Raw genomic sequence first — 16,927 nt, forward strand, 5'->3', positions numbered from 1 at the left:
ACAAGTCTCCCCCGTCCAAAGCATTCATCCCTAATGAATGTCAGCCTGGGCAAGGGTCCTGGGGGAGTGGGGACCCCCCCAAAGAAAGGGTTCCCCCCTCCAGAACTTACCTGTCCAGGCTGAAGCCTGGTGCTGTCCCTGGTACCCCTGGGATGTGGGAATTGGGCTGATTAAAGGTGTACAAATAGAGAAAACCATTGAGTTTTGCTGTGGAACTATGAGTCCCAGCAAGCCTGGAATGTATACTGGGACGTGGAGAACCACAAGACCCAGTATGCGGCCCATTAATGGGCTTGCTGGGATGCTTAGTTCCACAGCAAAACAAAAAGTTAAATAAAAGCACAATGACACATGAAAAATACATCTTTATTACATACATAGCCCACACATACTGACACTTACCTATCTTGAGCCTGTAGGTAAGTCCCCGGGTCTGGTGTCCTGGGGCTCCGGGGTCGGGTGTCCTGGGGCCAGGGGTCCGGTGTCCTGGGGTCCAGCTCTGGTGTCCAGGGGTCGGTGGTGAATCAGGAGCCGCTAGGCTGCAAGCCAGCCAATAGCGCTAGCATTAGCCACCCAGTGGTGAAGATATGAATTGCATGCTGTGTATATTATCATGCTTCAACGCACCTTAACGCACTTGTCCGTGCACAAATTCAGCCGTGACTAAACCTCTATTTAGGTGGAGAATCTGCAGAGATGATGAAGGCTCCATCTGTAGATACAGTATACAACAATATCCGGTACGTATGTAGTATCTGGGCGCCCGATTTTAAAATCGGGTCGGAAAAATCGAATCGCATGCGATCCGATGCGATTTTCCATAGGATTCAATGTTAACATAGTCCTGTTCATTTCCCCTCTATCCAAGTGGGCATAGAGTTGATTTTATAAAGCTTGGCAAGCGCAGCGAGCCACCGAGCCCAAAGCGCGGCGAGCGGCCGCGGATTACTTAAAAATGTTTTCCGCGTCCCCTCGCGGGGCGCGCTGCGCTCGCCACGCTTTATAAGATCAACTCTATGCCCACTTGGATAGTGGGGAAATGAACAGGACCTTGTTAACATTGAATCCTATGCGAAATCGCATCGAATCACATCGCATCGCATGCGATATCGTATGCGATTCGATGCGATTTTGCGGAAAATCGCGTCGAATTGCATCTGATTGTATGCCTTAAGGTAAGGCATACAATCACAAAATCAGGTGCCCAGATACTACATAAGTACCCAATATCCTGTGAGAACCGGATGGAGCTCAGGTTCTCACTGTAACTGTTAAATCACAAGCTTATGTTACAATGTTGGTGTCACACCAGCAGCATGTGATGTGTACGCCATGTTTATCTCAAATAGCCAAAGGTTGAATAACTCTCACAATAACTCAACAATATAAAAAGCTGAAAGATGTGTATTTGTCACTCTTGGGGGAAAAAATATTGTGCTAACTTCAACAAAAACAAGTAAGTAAGGCTCATATTCTTACAGATCTTTGTTTTTTTCAAATACTGAAAAAATCGTTTATTTTTCTATGATTATTTTATTTTCCAGTAGATATTACTTTCTTTATTAAAGCAAAAAAAATAAATAATAATAATAATAATAATGTAAAGCTAAGGCCATGAATATCAAAAAGTTAGTGACTGACAAAGTTTGGTAACAACATAGTGATCCCAAGGCTGGGGAAAAATATTGTGCAGTCTCAAGAAGAGTTTCTATAATGCAGCAATAATTCAGAATTTAAAGAACTAATTAACAGTAGATATCTTTACAAAACAAAGTACTGTATATACTTGAGTATAAGCTGAGGTTGTCAGACCTTTTTTTATTGAAAAAGCCCCATAGGCTTATAATCAAGTCAGTGGCTTTACTAATGTAGCTGCGTCTTCGGGAACATGGTCACGGCTACAGGAACATGGCCACTGGCCGCCTGCATTGAGGACATGTCTAGTGCAGGAGGCCTGGCTGCTACAGAGCAGAGCAGGGCAGCAGCGGATGCAGGACTCAGAGGAGATCAGTGGCAGCTGCACCGCCCCCTCCCCCCATGGTGCTGGTCAGCGGCGCAAGGCCACCCCACCCCCCTACCTCCATAGAGGATAGGGAAGAAGTGATCTGCTTTTTGAGACAGAACCAGCAATTCTATCTCGGATAAGACCGCATCTAGGACTGCACCAGCGGTCGGAAAACATTGTTGGTGACTGCAAGCTGGATCCCTATTGTTATTCCTGGATATTCACTTAAGTATAAACCACTATAATGTGCAGATAACGTGGGGATTGTGAATTATGAATTGCTACTAACCATTTTAAGAAAGGACAATCCTTTTTAATGCATGCACCTAACAATCAACAATAACATCTTTATGAAGGACCTGTGGAGCATAAAAAAGCTTCTCTTAATCTGGGTTTGTAAGTCTTGTCTGTCTAAATTGTTGGCCACAATATTTAAATCTTTTTTTAATAAATATTAATGCTATTTAGCACAGTGCTGTTCCACTTTGTTCTTTTGCTTGTTTAGATTTCTAAGGGGTTTTGGTAATCCCCCTATTGGTAACAGCAGCAGTGCAGAATAGTGCACAATCAGCGCTCAGTATCAAATAGTTTTTTCTTCTTTTTGCCTCCCATACCTCCGTGGAGCAGTTCACCTCCGTGGAGCCGCACAGTGGCGGACATGCACACCCCCTCCCTCTTCCCTCATAGAGCATGACAGCAGGACGAGGACAGTAAAAGCCTGTGGTGTCCTATGCAGGGGGAGTATCCAGTGGTGTACTATGCAGGGGGAGCATCCTGTGGTGTCCTATGCAGGGGTAGCAGCCTGTAGTGACCTATGCAGGGGAAGCAGCCTGTAGTGTAATATGCAGGGTGAGCAGCCTGTTGTGTTATTTGGTGTCCTATACAGGGAGAGCAGCCTGAAGTGTCCTGTTATTATGTAGGGAAGAAGCCTGTGGTGTACTGTTATTATGCAGGGGGAACAGTCTTTGGTGTCCTGGTATTATTTATACAGGGAAATATACCAGTAGAAGCTGCATTTCCCACCCTAGGCTTATACTCGAGTCAATACGGTTTCCCAGTTTTTTTGTGGTAAACTTAGGTGCCTTGGCTTATATTTGGGTCAACGTATACTCAAATATATACGGTATGCTGGCAATATAAAATGCAATGCACAAGCTATTTTTTTTTTTTCATAATAATGAGCAGATTCAAGATAAGTTGCACAGATTTAATTAAATACAGGAGTTGCGAATGATCCAGGGTTAGCAATGCATTTTTTGGGGAAAATATAATACACACAAAACAATGCTTTATAATAAACTAAAACACTGATGTAATGTACACTAAACTGGAACAATAAATGATTTAACGGATACTACTGTATATGAGTTTACAGGACAATGATGTGCAACATATTCAAACAATAATATATAAGGTATTCACGGAAGAAGAAAGGATTAAATAAAGGATTGAAGAAAGTGAGAAGAGAAATACTCATTTACTCATGTACAGAACTGAAAACAATGTTTTAAAAAAACACAGAGATACAAACCCCAAAATGAAAAGTTGCTACACGTTTGATTCAACAACCGTACTTTAGTGCAAAGTCCTTCCAAGATACTTAGCAGTTTGATCCAGCCACTCTTCATCACTCTACACACAGACTCAAACAAGCCCTGTGATAGATAGTCTGCTGTCACTTTACTATGCATATTTGCCAGAGTAACCTGTGTAACCCGTCACCAACCACATAGGGGCCATGGCCTTAGGAGGCCTTTGGAGCACCTCTTTATTGTGGGAGGATTCTAACCCCCTCCCCCAGAGACCAAGGCACAGAGGTAATTCTTTAGCCGCAGGACCATGTATAAAATGTATCCTCCATGGTATTACTCTGATGGCTGTTAGAGCATGGTGCTAGATTCAAAAATATGGGGGACCTCAACTCCTTTTTTCACCCATATTGTTGGAACCAGGACTGGTCCAAGAGCCCAGCACTGTCTTAGGTATGCTAAATTTAAAAAAGTGCAGGTAAATCTAAGAACAGCTTGAATAGAAAGTTGGAGATATGAGAGAGCATAGTATAGAGGTGGTCCGGGGAGGAAAGGTAGATTTGCATATCATCAGCATACAGATGATATGAGAAGTTAAATGTGATCATTAATTCACCTAAACAGTATGTATGGAGAGAAAAAAAGACTGGTCCAAGGACCAAATGTTACTTCAAGTGGGGGATAGTCATAGAAACAGAAATTGAAAAGAGAAAAGAACCACTTGGCCCATGAAGTCTGCTCCTTTTTATCTTTTGGTAGCCTCAATACTGTTTGATCCAGAATTTAGTTCTTTATGAGGCTATTCTTTGTATTAAAACAATTATTAAAGCAACTTTAAATTGCTGTTGTCTTAGCCTTACCACCTTTGATGGGAATCTATTCCACCTATCCACTATCCTTTCCGTAAAGTAATGTTTCCTTTGAACCTCCCTCCTTACAGTTTTAGAATGTGTCCTTGTGTTTTAACATTTGTCTTCCAACTTTACTTTTTAAAATCCTTAATACATTTGAAATATTCTATTGTGTGCCACTTTCCCATCTCTGCTACAAACTATAGATGTTAAGATCTTTTCATCTTTCCTGGTAAGTTTTGTGGTGTAGACCTTGCACCACATTTAGTTGCCCTTCTTTTTACATTTGCTGAATATTTATATCCTTCTGAATATATGGCCTACAGAACTGAACACAATATTCTAGATGAGGCCATACCAATGACCTATACAGTGGCATTATCATTTAGTTTTTCCTGGGACTGATTCCTCTCCCTATGATGCCAAGGGGGGAATTTAATAATATTGAGCATATATGGTCGATCCCCATATGAACAGAATTGGCTGTATATGACACAAAATGTCAACCTATGTTTATAATAGTTTATCCCTTGTTGTATAGTATGCTCCGATATTTTAAAGACAGATTATGTTACTTATTCGTACCCGTGGATGTTTTTAACCAATAAATGTTTATCCAACCTTATTTTAAACATATTTATAGTGTCTGCCGACTCCACTTCTCCAGGAAGAGAGTTCCAAAGTTTGACTGTTCTGAGAGTAAAGAAAATTTTTCTTCTAGATACAAAATCTTTTTTCTTCTAATCTAAACTCGTGCCCTCGCATCCTGTCTAGCAGAAAAAAGGGTGTTTGACAGTTCTGTATATTGGCCCGTAATGTATTTATACATATTGAGCATGTCCCCCTTAAACGTCTCTTCTCTAGTGTAAACAGTCCCAGATTGCTTAATCTTTCCTTGTAGCTTAAATTCTCCATTCCCCTAATAAGCTTTGTTGCTCTTCTTTGGATTTTTTAAAATTACATGATGTAATTTACAACTCCCGGGGAGCTACAAGGTGGAGGGAGCAGGGGGGCAAGGGACATTCAGGTGGCGGGTGGAGGACGCTGCGAGGTGGCTGGGGGGCGCTGCTAGTAGCCCAGAGGCAGCGGACGCTGTGGGGGACACAGGCGGCAGTAACGTAGAGGCAGGAAGGGAGAGCCGGGAGCTGTCAGCGCTGGAGAAAAAAAAGCCCATACAATAAATGGGTGGCCTGTGATTGGCTGAGTGCTCTCTCAGCCAATTGCTGACTGGCTGAGAGAGCGCTCAGCCAATCACAGTCTGCCCATTTATTTTATGGGCTTTTTTTTTTCTCCAGCGCTAACAGCTCCCGGCTCCCCCTGTCTGCCTCTACGTTACTGCCGCCTGTGTCCCCCGCAGCGTCCGCTGCCTCTGCGCTACTAGAAGCGTCCCCCGCCCCCCCCCTGCTCCCTCCACCAGACGGAGCATTGACAGCTCCCTGCTCCGTATCCCCCTGCCCATCTCCCTCGCCAGCATCCGCCGCCTGTGTCCCCTGCCCGGCGGCACATAAGATTTAGCAAATCTTATGTGCAGCCGGTCCGACCTCTCGACTCTGACCCGATGCGCACGGGACCGCGCATTGGGTCGGACCGGGTGTCTATACCTGCGATTTGGCCCGATTTCACTGCCCGATCCATCTGAATCGGGTGAAATCGGGACCAAATCGCATAGTGTATGGGGGCGTTTAAAGACTCATCCAATTAAATCTATCTTTGAACATAGATCATCCCTTAACATGATAAGGTAGTGTTCAAAGTTTGAACACAATTAGTTAAAGTATTCAAGAGTTATCATGGAAAATCCATACACACTCACACATTGTTCAATTATACTTATGTAGATTGTAGTAGAAAAAGTAAATTAGATTTGTTTATTATGATCTCCCCAAGTAAATTCATGCTTATTGGGTTCCTGTAAATTGCTGGACTTGATAAATTTTAGTTTTCTTACTTTTAATAGTGGTTCTGTCAATTTCCTTACAGCTGATGTAAGGCTGACTGGTTGGTATTTCTTTATTTGCATTTTTGTGCAGTGGGACATACGTACATGCCCTAATATCTAGTCCTCTGGAATAACTCTATTAGCTAGTGATTGATTGAAAAAGTCAGTTAAAGGTGTTAACAGCGCCCTTTCAGCTCTTTTACTATCCTTGGATGTATCCCGTCACTGTCACTGATTTATTCACTTTCAGAGTTCTGTTAGGACACTCTGCACTTTAAATGTACTTATATTTAACTATTTTTTATGACTGTTCTTGCAACTTAACTGTGGTCACTCCAACCTCTTCATTTCTCTTGAATATTGAGCAAAAATTATTATTTTTTAAATGATCTCCAATTGCCTTATCTCATTTGAACAGAATCTCATTCTATGTTTTAATTCCTAATAATAAAACATCTGTTTTTCTATTTTCAGTCATAGAACTGAAATTTTTAGGACCCTCTTTAACTCACCTCACCTTGTGCTTTTGCATGTCTATTTACTTTTTTTTCCGCTTCTATCCACCTGACAATATACTGATTGTCAGTATTGTCTAGAGTCTTCTTAAATTTCATAAAATATGTTTCCAAGCCTTTAAAAAGTGCAGTTTTCAGACAGGGGCGCCGATTTCCTTTTTTCTCGTTGGGTGCTGCCAAACACCTCCCCTCCCCCCCCCCAAAAAAAACAGCCCCCCCTGGACTCACCCGCTGCTCGCTGTCGGGGTCCGGGAGCAGCAGCAGCACCGCAGCGGGGTCAGGGAGCAGCAGCGGGGTCAGGGAGCAGCGCTGCAGCAGGGTCCCAGCAGCAGCGGATATGCCGTCAGCAGCAGGGTCCCTGTAGAAGATGGGAACTAGCAGCGGTATTAATACCGCTACTAGTTCCCATCTGCCGCAGGGACCCCCACTGATGACAGCATATCCGCTGCTGGGACCCCGCTGCCATGGGCCGTGCCGTGGGTGCTCCTCACCTTCCGTGGGTGCTCGGGCCCCAGAGCACCCACGGTTTCGGCGCCTATGTTTTCAGAGATGTCGCCACTCACCGCGTATGCACCCAGAACCGGAAGGTTTCCATTAATTATGCAACTAAACAGGGACAAGGAAGGACCAGTGGTGTAGCTAGGTTCCACCAGGGTATGTCCCCCCCCCCATTTGTAGTAGGTGCCTTTTATGATTATGGAACTTCCCATGTGCCAACAGAGTAGTGCACTATGTGCTATCTCTATATGAATGAGTGAAATGGCTCCCCTTAATAGTTGCTATGTTAATAAATGGACGGTGCTGGAAAGGTAATAATAAATACTTTAATCTAAATAAATGGTGCACAATGACTAAAATACAAAGAAATGTATGCAAGTGTCCATGCAAATGGATGCAGGTGAATGCAGTCTCTGTGGGCAGGGGGTCGTGTTGCAGAGAGCTGGTGTCCCGACTCCCTGCAGTGCACGCCCCCTGAAGGTACCTGAAAGAGTCCTGGCTATAGTATCAGAGTGGGGCAGAGATCCCCCTTCCCTGTTGCGTCGGTCCCCCGCCATCTGTTGCCGCTGTGCTGTGCTGCGGGCTTGCTTCTGGCAGCGGTCGTGGTGAGTTCTCCACCAGAGTACACACGCCGCTCATTCCAGCTGCCCAGCGCGGCCTGGTAATGACGTCACCGGGCGCCGGACTTCGCTGCATGGCTCCGGACTGATAGCTGGAATACACGCCGTGTATGTTGTCAGTAGGGAGAGGTGAGTGTCTCCTGGGGAGGGGGGGGAGTAGCAGGTGCACCGAGGTGTGCCTCTCGCCAGGACAGGATCCTGCAAGCTTCTCACATGTTCTCATGTCCATTGCCACAAATCGGTGCGATAGCATCTCACACACATGTGCGCCTCATTCACACCATAGCGCGATGAATGGTACTTTTAGCTATTTGAATAACATGGTTCCATCTGTACGGTGCTACTCTCTAGAAAACCTATGGGATTCTATCCCACTACAACTCTTAGGGATACTGTACATACCTGATCCTTCCCAGCACTTCTGAGGGCATGCGGCACTCAACTCATCTGCAAATAAGACTCCAGATCTTATACCAGAAATCCTATCAATACAAAGTACAGCTCTTAATAAAATAGTATTTTGTTATTTAATTCATGCATACAGTGTTAGTAAAAGCAAAATACAATGCTTACTGCATTACACACAATGAAGCAGTGATAAGGGAGAAGTGATAAAGTGCCTGTTGCTTTATCACCGGCCAATCAGTTCCTAACTGTCACTTTTTAAACCCAGCCTGTAACTTAACAGTCAGGAGCTGATTGGCCAGTGAAAAAAGTCCCAGGCACTTTATCACTTCTCCTCCCTTAATATTGCTTCATACATCTCTCCAGCGTATGTAAGTTTTGGCTTCTTTTTAGATTTTCTAAATTTAATTCAAACTGAAAAGTCCACAAAAGAATATTCTATCATTAAAGCATATGATGAAATAACTTGTAATGTATGTCTGCAAACACAAAGTAATTGTACTGTATGTTATTGAACAGCTTCTTAGACTCTGAAGATGATGCCCAAATTGGTAATAGTGGTGACAGCTGTGGCCCTTGTCTGCCTTGTACAACTTGGGAAAGCAGAAAAGTAAGTCATAAAATTACTGAACAGTTCTTATTTATAAAAAATGTAACCCCTTCAGTGGTGGGGTTTTTTTGGGGAGCGCTCCCCACTGGGCAAGTTTTTTATGAGGAGCGCTCCCTTAAAAAAAAAACACCACTACCTCCCTGGGTCCGGGCAGCGCCACTGCACTGTCAATCAGCGGCTGCCTGTACCTGCGCCCCCGCACTGTGTACCTGTCCCCGGCAGCCGGCTTGTCATAAGCCGGCGCCGGGGACTTCAATAAGAAACCCGGAGGGGAGGGAGAAGGAGGGGGAGGTGGTGCCGCAGAGGGGAGGGAGCCGGGCAGCGCGAAGCTGCCTGAGTTCAGTGATTGAACTCAGCAACACTGCCCGGTTGTAAACCGTGGCAATCCCAAGAATTTTCTGGGCTTGCCAGACTGGGCACTGAGGCACAGCTTGGAAAATTCTCCGGATTGCCACTGAAGGGGTTAAGCTCAGATAATTTTGTTGACATCATGCTACTACTTCTTACACAACTATTGTGTATTTAGTCATACACAGTAATAGCAATGAGTTTTCCTATGACTTTGACCATAAACAATTTGATTTGGTCCTGGACCACCATCCTGAGGCACCCCTGCAATAGCATTGCAGCACCCCAGCGTGCCTAGGAACACAGTTTGAGATTCACTGGGTAGTATTCAATGTGGCCGGCTAGGGGGTTAAACAGCGAAGATTGCAGAAAACCAGCGATCCTCGCTGTTTAACCCCCTCGCCAGCCAATCGCCCTATTCAACATTCTAGGGAAATCCTCGTTCTGGGGAAATCCGCGAGACCTGCGGCTAATGCAGAAAACCAGCTGTATTTCGCAGCGATTCTCGCTGCTTCTGGAGACGCATACGCCATTTCCCCCTCGCTCAAATAACGGAGCGAGGGGGAATTGGCGTATGAGGGGGTGCGTTGAATACTGACAGGGTGAGTGGTGACAGCGAGCAGGAAGCCCTGCTCGCTGTCGCCTCTCACCCACGGCATTGAATACACCCCACTACTGTAGGATTTATTTCTGTGGTAGGTGGGGAGCGCACATGACTGCCTTATATTACAGAAAAGCAAAGAAACACAATGGTAAATAAAAAATTGTCCCCAACAGGTGCACATTGGTCCCCACAGGAATATATAGAAAAAATGTGCCCAATAGGAAAAAACGCTAACAGGAATAAAAACACATTTACCGGACAGAGAATGCATAATATATATTACACCAGCTGCTGATATATGTGATATTCTACTTCAGTATATGTTGACATAGATATTGTTGACCTAGACCTTGTCAACCTAATGAGCCAAACCTGGGTGAAATGGGTAATAAATAAGTTGGAATATAAATTACCATTAGATTCACAGAGGATGTAATGAGTGGCAATGGGTCTGATTGTGAGTTCTGAGTGAATAATGACAAATAGCTCATTTCTGTTGAGGATGGATATGACTGTGACTATGGGCCAGATGTATCAAGCTTCAAAAAGTGATAAAGTGGTGAGTGATAAACAGCCAGCCAATCAGCTCCTACCTGTCAATTTCAAACCCAGTCTGTAACATGGCAGGTAGAAGCTGATTGGCTGGCTGTTTATCAATCTCCATTTTATCTCTTTTTGAAGCTTGATACATTTGGCCCTATGTACTGTAGTGCTGTGCTAGTAGGATGGTTATTGTGTCTTACTGCTTTTCATCAAATTTGTAACTTTAAAAGTCTAAGGGGGGTATTCAGTGTCCGGTGATACAAGAGCCACTTCACTATAAAATAATTTCACTCTGAAATCACTAATCATGGATTACTTTTTGATTTACTATTATTGTATTTGCTGACATTAACATTTTTCTCTTTGGTGTAGGGAGGATGAAAGCAACCATGAGAATCAAGAAAGAGAGATACAGCAGGACCTCGCTGCCAATGGAGAAATGAGGGATGAGAGGGGAATAGCTGACATTTTGAATAAATTTAAGTCTTTCGTTAAGCACGTATTACCAGGTTAAATGAAATCGGCCACTTTTAATATTTATATACATACATTTCTATATGATTGTTCTGTAACATATTTGGAAATGTTTTGATTCTGATAATTTGATCTATAAAACATGAACATAACTAACACAGCATTGTGTGGTTTTCATTTGTTTGATGCACACACGCTGGTCATTAGGACCAAGGGAAGTCTGTCATCCTGTATGATGTACTGTCTGGTATCATGTTATTTATTTACTTTCTTATATAGCAGAGCAAATTATATTGCGCTTTACAATAGGAAACAGAGATAAAACAACTTGGTAGTAATAAGCCGACAGAGGTAGGAGGGTCCTGCTCACAAACTTACAATCTATAAGAATAATAGGAGGTCTACATAAGGATATAATTCCATAGCATGGCAGCTCCACCAGATTTCAATACATTCCTGATGGGATTAGATATGACTGCTAATTGAGGTTATGTGGGGGGTTTGGAATATGATAGGCCTGCTTTAAGAGGTGAGTTCAGGGCCGGTGCAAACCCTGTGAGCACCCCAGGCAACTGACCCCCAAACCGCCCCCCCCTCCCCGCTCCCCTCTGGGGGGGATTTCAGCGGGCACTATGCTCCAGAGGGGGTGCGGCACTAGATTGCCGCTGATGAACAGCAGCAAGGGTGGGATCACTGACGGGATCCAAGTGCAGGGAGATTGTGGGGGACTGGGGGCACAGGCTGGGGGGCTCCCTGTAGAAGGCGGGCACAGCCTCCAGCCGACTTGCCTCACAGATATAACGTCTGCTGGGACCCCCCCTCTGGAAGTCAAAGTCCCACCTGCGGCTGCTCTCCTCCCACATATCCCGCAGCCAGCTGCACAGCTCTCCGCTCAGCTCTGCGTGATCCACCAGCCGAAGAGGTTCCTGCACACCATGGGGCCCCCGCCGCCTGTACATTGCACATGTCCGCTCCGGCCAGCTCTCCCGTCCCCGCGCCTGACTCTCATGTCCCCGCTACCTAGTACAGCGGCAGCCGCGGCAGCTCCGGATAGTCTGTGTAGCATGGGATGGGGGGCACAGATGTACCTGTGATTGGAGCTTTGGGCTGGGATTCTGGACCTCTTCTTATATTGGTAGCGTACTTGGCTCTCCTCGGCGGCTCATTACCGCCCTCCAGTGGTCAGCGCCCTAGGCAAATGCCTAGAGCTGCCTAGTGGTGGCGCCGGCCCTGGGTGAGTCATACGGAGAACGCTTGAAAGTTTAGAGGTTAAAGGTAAGTCCTAATTTGTGAGGAAGGGCATTCCATAGGCTTGGTGTTTGCCAACAAATATCCTGCAATTATGAATGGGATCTAGTAGGAGAGGTCTGGTGGGGATATATTTTGATATAAGCGAAGAGATGTTGTAGTTAGGTTAATGGCCTTGAATGTGAGTAGAAGCGTTTTATAATAAATATGGTAAAATACAAGCAACCAATGGAGGGACAGACAGAGTGGATCAGCAGACATTGAACATCTAGATAAGATCAGCCACACAGCTGCATTTAAAATGGATATAGTGGTGAGAGTCTTTTCTTAGGAATACCGCTAATAAGGCTATTGCATTATTCAATGCATGCATTGTGATTGTAGTTATCTGTAGATCCTTTTTGCATACTTTTAGCATACCTCCAATATGACCCTCTCCGGGAGGGACAGATTGCTATATTCCTGACTTCCCTTTAATTTATGATTTCCATCACATGTGTTAAACTACTGTACCTTTCATATCAATTAACCTGTTCAAAACAGGTGATGGCAATCAAAAATTAAGAGGGAAGCCCAGGAATAGAGCAATCTGTCCCTCCTGGTATGGGTCATGTTGGGAGGTTTGATTTAAGAGACTTTGTGGAGGTGACATGGCAGGAGACTGATCCCACCTGCTTAGAGAGACCCCAGTCATTACCTGCATGAAGCTGTTCAGCATCCTGCACCACTACCTACTGTACAAGTAACATAGTGTACACTCACTGTTTGGTGCTCTATATAGAACCGTACTTCTCTCAAAGCTTTGATCCACAAGAACCACTGTCTGTCACAGTGAACATAGCTGCCGCAGGGTGAGTGAGTGCATCATTGTGATAGAGCGCAGGGTGTGGGAGTGCGTCAGTGTGTTAGAGTGCATGCTGCAGGGTAAGGGAGTGCGTCAGTGTGATAGAGTGCAGGACACGGGGTGAGTGAGTTTGGCATTTTCAACTGTTTCCACTGGGAGCCAAATTGTCTAGAAATGGCATGGCCTGGTAGACTTCTCTTTTCACAGAGAAAGAGGTTGATGTGAATGTAAATGAAGGTCAGGTACAGCATTAGATGGTGTGTTTGATGGAAGCCACTATAGAGAAAGCATGAGTACTGCACAGTACATTAAAGAGTTCAGTACCACAGTAAGTTGAGGAATGTGTATTGAAATGCTCAGAAAGTTATGACATTTTTTTTTGTGTGTGTGTATACTTATATTAACCAATTCTCCCCGTACTTGCTTGGGTTTCCTCCGGGTACTCTGGTTTCTCCACATACATGAAATCATAGTTTGAATCCACTATGGCCATCATCACTATGCTGAAATAACACTTATAATTGAAGTACATGGATCCAGAATTTGCAGGTGGAATGATCCTGACATGCTTCCCATCGATCGCGCCACCACAGTTTGGGAAATTCCACCGTGTCTCAAAATCAGCTGCAATAGCAAGCCACTCCTCCGAAGATGAGGGTAACTAGAATGAAAAATAGAATAAAAATGATGAATACTGTGGTTCCCTATAAAATTTGTAATAGACACCCTAGAGCAGTGGTCATGGAACAGGAGTAAATTACCCCAATTGGTTTAAAATTTAAATTCCTTTGGACGATTGCGCTGACGAGACGCTATGTATATAAAGCTATATGGATGCCCGGCTGTTTCTTGGCAGTGCGACCGTCCATTAACCCCAGGAATTTAATTTTACTGCATATAGACTCTGTATATAGGCTCCACTCAAGGTATACCCATCTCTAACAGGCCGTTAATATATCATCTTGTAATACTGACATAATAGTTGCCTGGACGTCACATAATCAATGAATATACCACATACAGCCTGGCAGCCATTGAGATTGATGTTTACCATGTATGGCTGTGTGTGGTATAAATTTTGTACCACACACAGCCATACACAGTAATCATCATTTGCTGCCAGGCTATGTACGGTACTAACAAGATATATCATCAGTTTCTGTGGATAAAGTATGTATTACAATTATATGATTTCCTTCAATTCAAATAAAGGGGGTAACATTATCGTATCTAAATTTATTTTGGGGTAGAAGGTGAAAAAGATCCCTGACCCCTGCCCTAGAGTAGCAGAAACTGATTATGGCATCCATCGGCCTCAAGTATGATAAAATCATAAAACAGATATAAAATTAATCAAATTAGATTTATATGTTATCATTAGGTTCAGCTATGTCATGAGGTAAAGTATTTACAACTACATATGTTATATTGGCAGAAATCAGAGCAAGGTTTGCCTATAAAAATAACCATCAAAAAATTCAAATGGTCCTGGGCCATCAAACCAGGGCACCCCCTGAAAGTTCTCACAGCACCTAGGGTGCCACGGCACACAATTTGGGCATACTGTAATACGTGCTTTTAATCAAATGACACTTGGGGCCATAAATAGGGTCTAAAGCAACACACCATTAGGGAGATAGAAATTTTATATGAGTGGGCATACAGTGGAGAGCAGCAGCATATAGCAATGTGAAACTTCAAAAAGGTTCTTACCTTGAAGTACTGCTGCCTGAGTACAGAATAAATTGCTTTGCAGGTCTCGGGTATAATAAGCCCCAAAGCCTGTGGTGAGATAACAGACCCGAACTTCAAGTCCTGCAAAGATCGGCCAGTGGCTAGGAATCGCAGGGTTACAATCAGCCTCTCCTCAGCAGGTATGGCCCTCCGCAGCCTAGTATCCTGCCTCTGGATGCGAGACCTCACTAGACCCAACAACTCACTGAGGGTGGCGTCGTCCATGCGAAGAAAATTCCTGTCGTCATGTGGGTTCTTTTCATGCAGCTCAGAAAGCAGCACCATGTGAGACAGAGAATCCCTCTGCAAGAGCCACTCCTTCGTCCAGCAAGACCGAATCCTTCTCCGCTTCTCTGACCTGTCCTGATCATGTATCAGTGCAACTCCAGCATATGCTGTCATCAATTGGTAATGATAATGATCCATCACAAAAACCAGAAATTAGCTGTGCAACAGTGTTTGGGAGGTATTATCCAAACCAAACTGGCCACAGAGCATAAATGGAAAGAGTTAAAATGGCCGACACTATTTATCCCCTCTAGAAGCTGTGCCCACCCCCCCTGTAAGCCGGCCCAGTATTTAAATTAGCCTGCTTGGTTATCTTTCATAAAAATCATTCATCTTTCAAGAAAATCTGTCATCTGTCGAAAAAATCTTTCGTGTACATGTACCAGCTGTTTTGTAAACAACTCTGGGAAGTTCAAGGGAAATCTGTCACCAATATCTTTCATGCACAGTTTCTACGAGTGTGTATGCACCTTTACTGTATGCTGTATTGGCTTTGGGAAATGCAGTATGCTATGATTATGTAACGCTGTCTGGTTCCACGTTTCAGAATATATGATGGTTCAGTGCCTCCACCCCAAGCAATTAATGAAATAACGGATTAGAATTTAATATTTATAGCTGATGAGAGCCATATGGGTGAGCTTGGGGAATCACCTGTAATGATATTCATTAAACATACACTCTTGAACAATATATTTTTATCTAAGTAGATAATAATCACAGTATATTTCACACTACAATGTCAAGGTTGGTCATGACGGGTATACTTATGCCTTTAAAAGTAATACCACCTTACAGTATATGGATGCAACCAATAACCATAGCATACATTAAATTCAACTCAACTTAAACTCCTCACTTTTTTATCATACATCAACATATAGACCCACCAAAAGGAAGGGGTTCTTTTCAGAATTATTATTGCGCAATAATATATACATTAACCTTGTGCACAATATGTCTAAAGTTGACTAGTCAAGGTAAAGCACTTGTATGTGTGTCTTGTTCTTTAGGATTCCTGTTAGTGCCACTATGTAATGCTCCTTGCCAACAGCAGTTCAGACCTGAGTCCTGTAAGGTAAGTGTGCTGGGGAGCACAGTGACTCTTTATATAAAATGTCAGGATAAAGTATTTGGGTACTTATGTAGTATCTGGGCTGCCGATTTTTTGATTGTATGCCTTAAGTTAAGGCATACAATCAGATGCGATGCGATGCGATATCGCATCGCATCGCATACGATGCGATACGATGCGATGCGATGACCCGATTTTTCCATAGGATTCAATGTTAAAATGGACTGAGTCCATTTTAACATGGAATTCAATGGGAAAAAGGGGTCCTTTTCATACCCCTACTATCCAAGTGGGCATGGAGTTGGATATAAACCTGTGGCGAGCGTAGCGAGCCACCGAGCCCGAAGCGTGGCGAGCGAAGCGAGCCCCGCGAGGGGACGGTATTCTGTGTCCCCTCGCGGGGCTCGCTACGCTCGCCACGCTTCGGGCTCGGTGGCTCGCTACGCTCGCCACAGGTTTATATCCAACTCCATGCCCACTTGGATAGTAGGGGTATGAAAAGGACCCCTTTTCCCATTGAATTCCATGTTGAAATGGACTCAGTCCATTTTAACATTGAATCCTATGGAAAAATCGGGTCCATCGCATCGCATCGCATCGCATCGCATGCGATTTGGTCGGGTGCGATGCGATGCGATGGACCCGATTTCAAAATCGGCAGCCCAGTTACTACATAAGTACCAGTATTTGTAATCCGCTCCAATATGGTAAAGAAGATTTTAGTGTACAACTCCTGCCGATGATGCTCACAGAGGATTAATAGTCTATTTCCCTAGCCCTACACTTGGTAGTGAATA

General features: G+C 44.1%; 1 protein-coding gene and 1 long non-coding RNA gene across 3 annotated transcripts in view; one reads left to right on the plus strand and one right to left on the minus strand.

The window, feature by feature from the left end:
- LOC146058827 (uncharacterized) overlaps window positions 1–15,350 on the minus strand; it is a 59,228-nt gene extending 43,878 nt beyond the window's left edge. Inside the window, exons 1-3 of one of the 2 annotated variants that reach the window (XM_083171048.1) lie at window positions 14,747–15,350; window positions 13,454–13,694; window positions 8,360–8,439 (exon numbers count right to left, since the gene is read on the minus strand). In XM_083171048.1, the coding sequence (XP_083027174.1) occupies window positions 8,426–8,439; window positions 13,454–13,694; window positions 14,747–15,193 (702 nt within the window). In that variant the 5' untranslated portion in view covers window positions 15,194–15,350 and the 3' untranslated portion in view covers window positions 8,360–8,425. The remainder of the gene's footprint in view (window positions 1–8,359; window positions 8,440–13,453; window positions 13,695–14,746) is intronic. The other variant, XM_083171049.1, reaches the window with a different exon arrangement.
- Window positions 1,421–11,073, plus strand: LOC146058828 (uncharacterized). Its single transcript, XR_014469981.1, has 3 exons — window positions 1,421–1,456; window positions 8,882–8,972; window positions 10,840–11,073. It is a non-coding gene; the product is annotated as an uncharacterized LOC146058828 (long non-coding RNA).
- Window positions 15,351–16,927: the final 1,577 nt, after the last annotated feature.

Source organism: Crinia signifera, chromosome 2 (assembly GCF_055691185.1).
Source record: "Crinia signifera chromosome 2, ASM5569118v1, whole genome shotgun sequence".
Classification (NCBI taxonomy): Eukaryota; Metazoa; Chordata; class Amphibia; order Anura; family Myobatrachidae; genus Crinia; species Crinia signifera.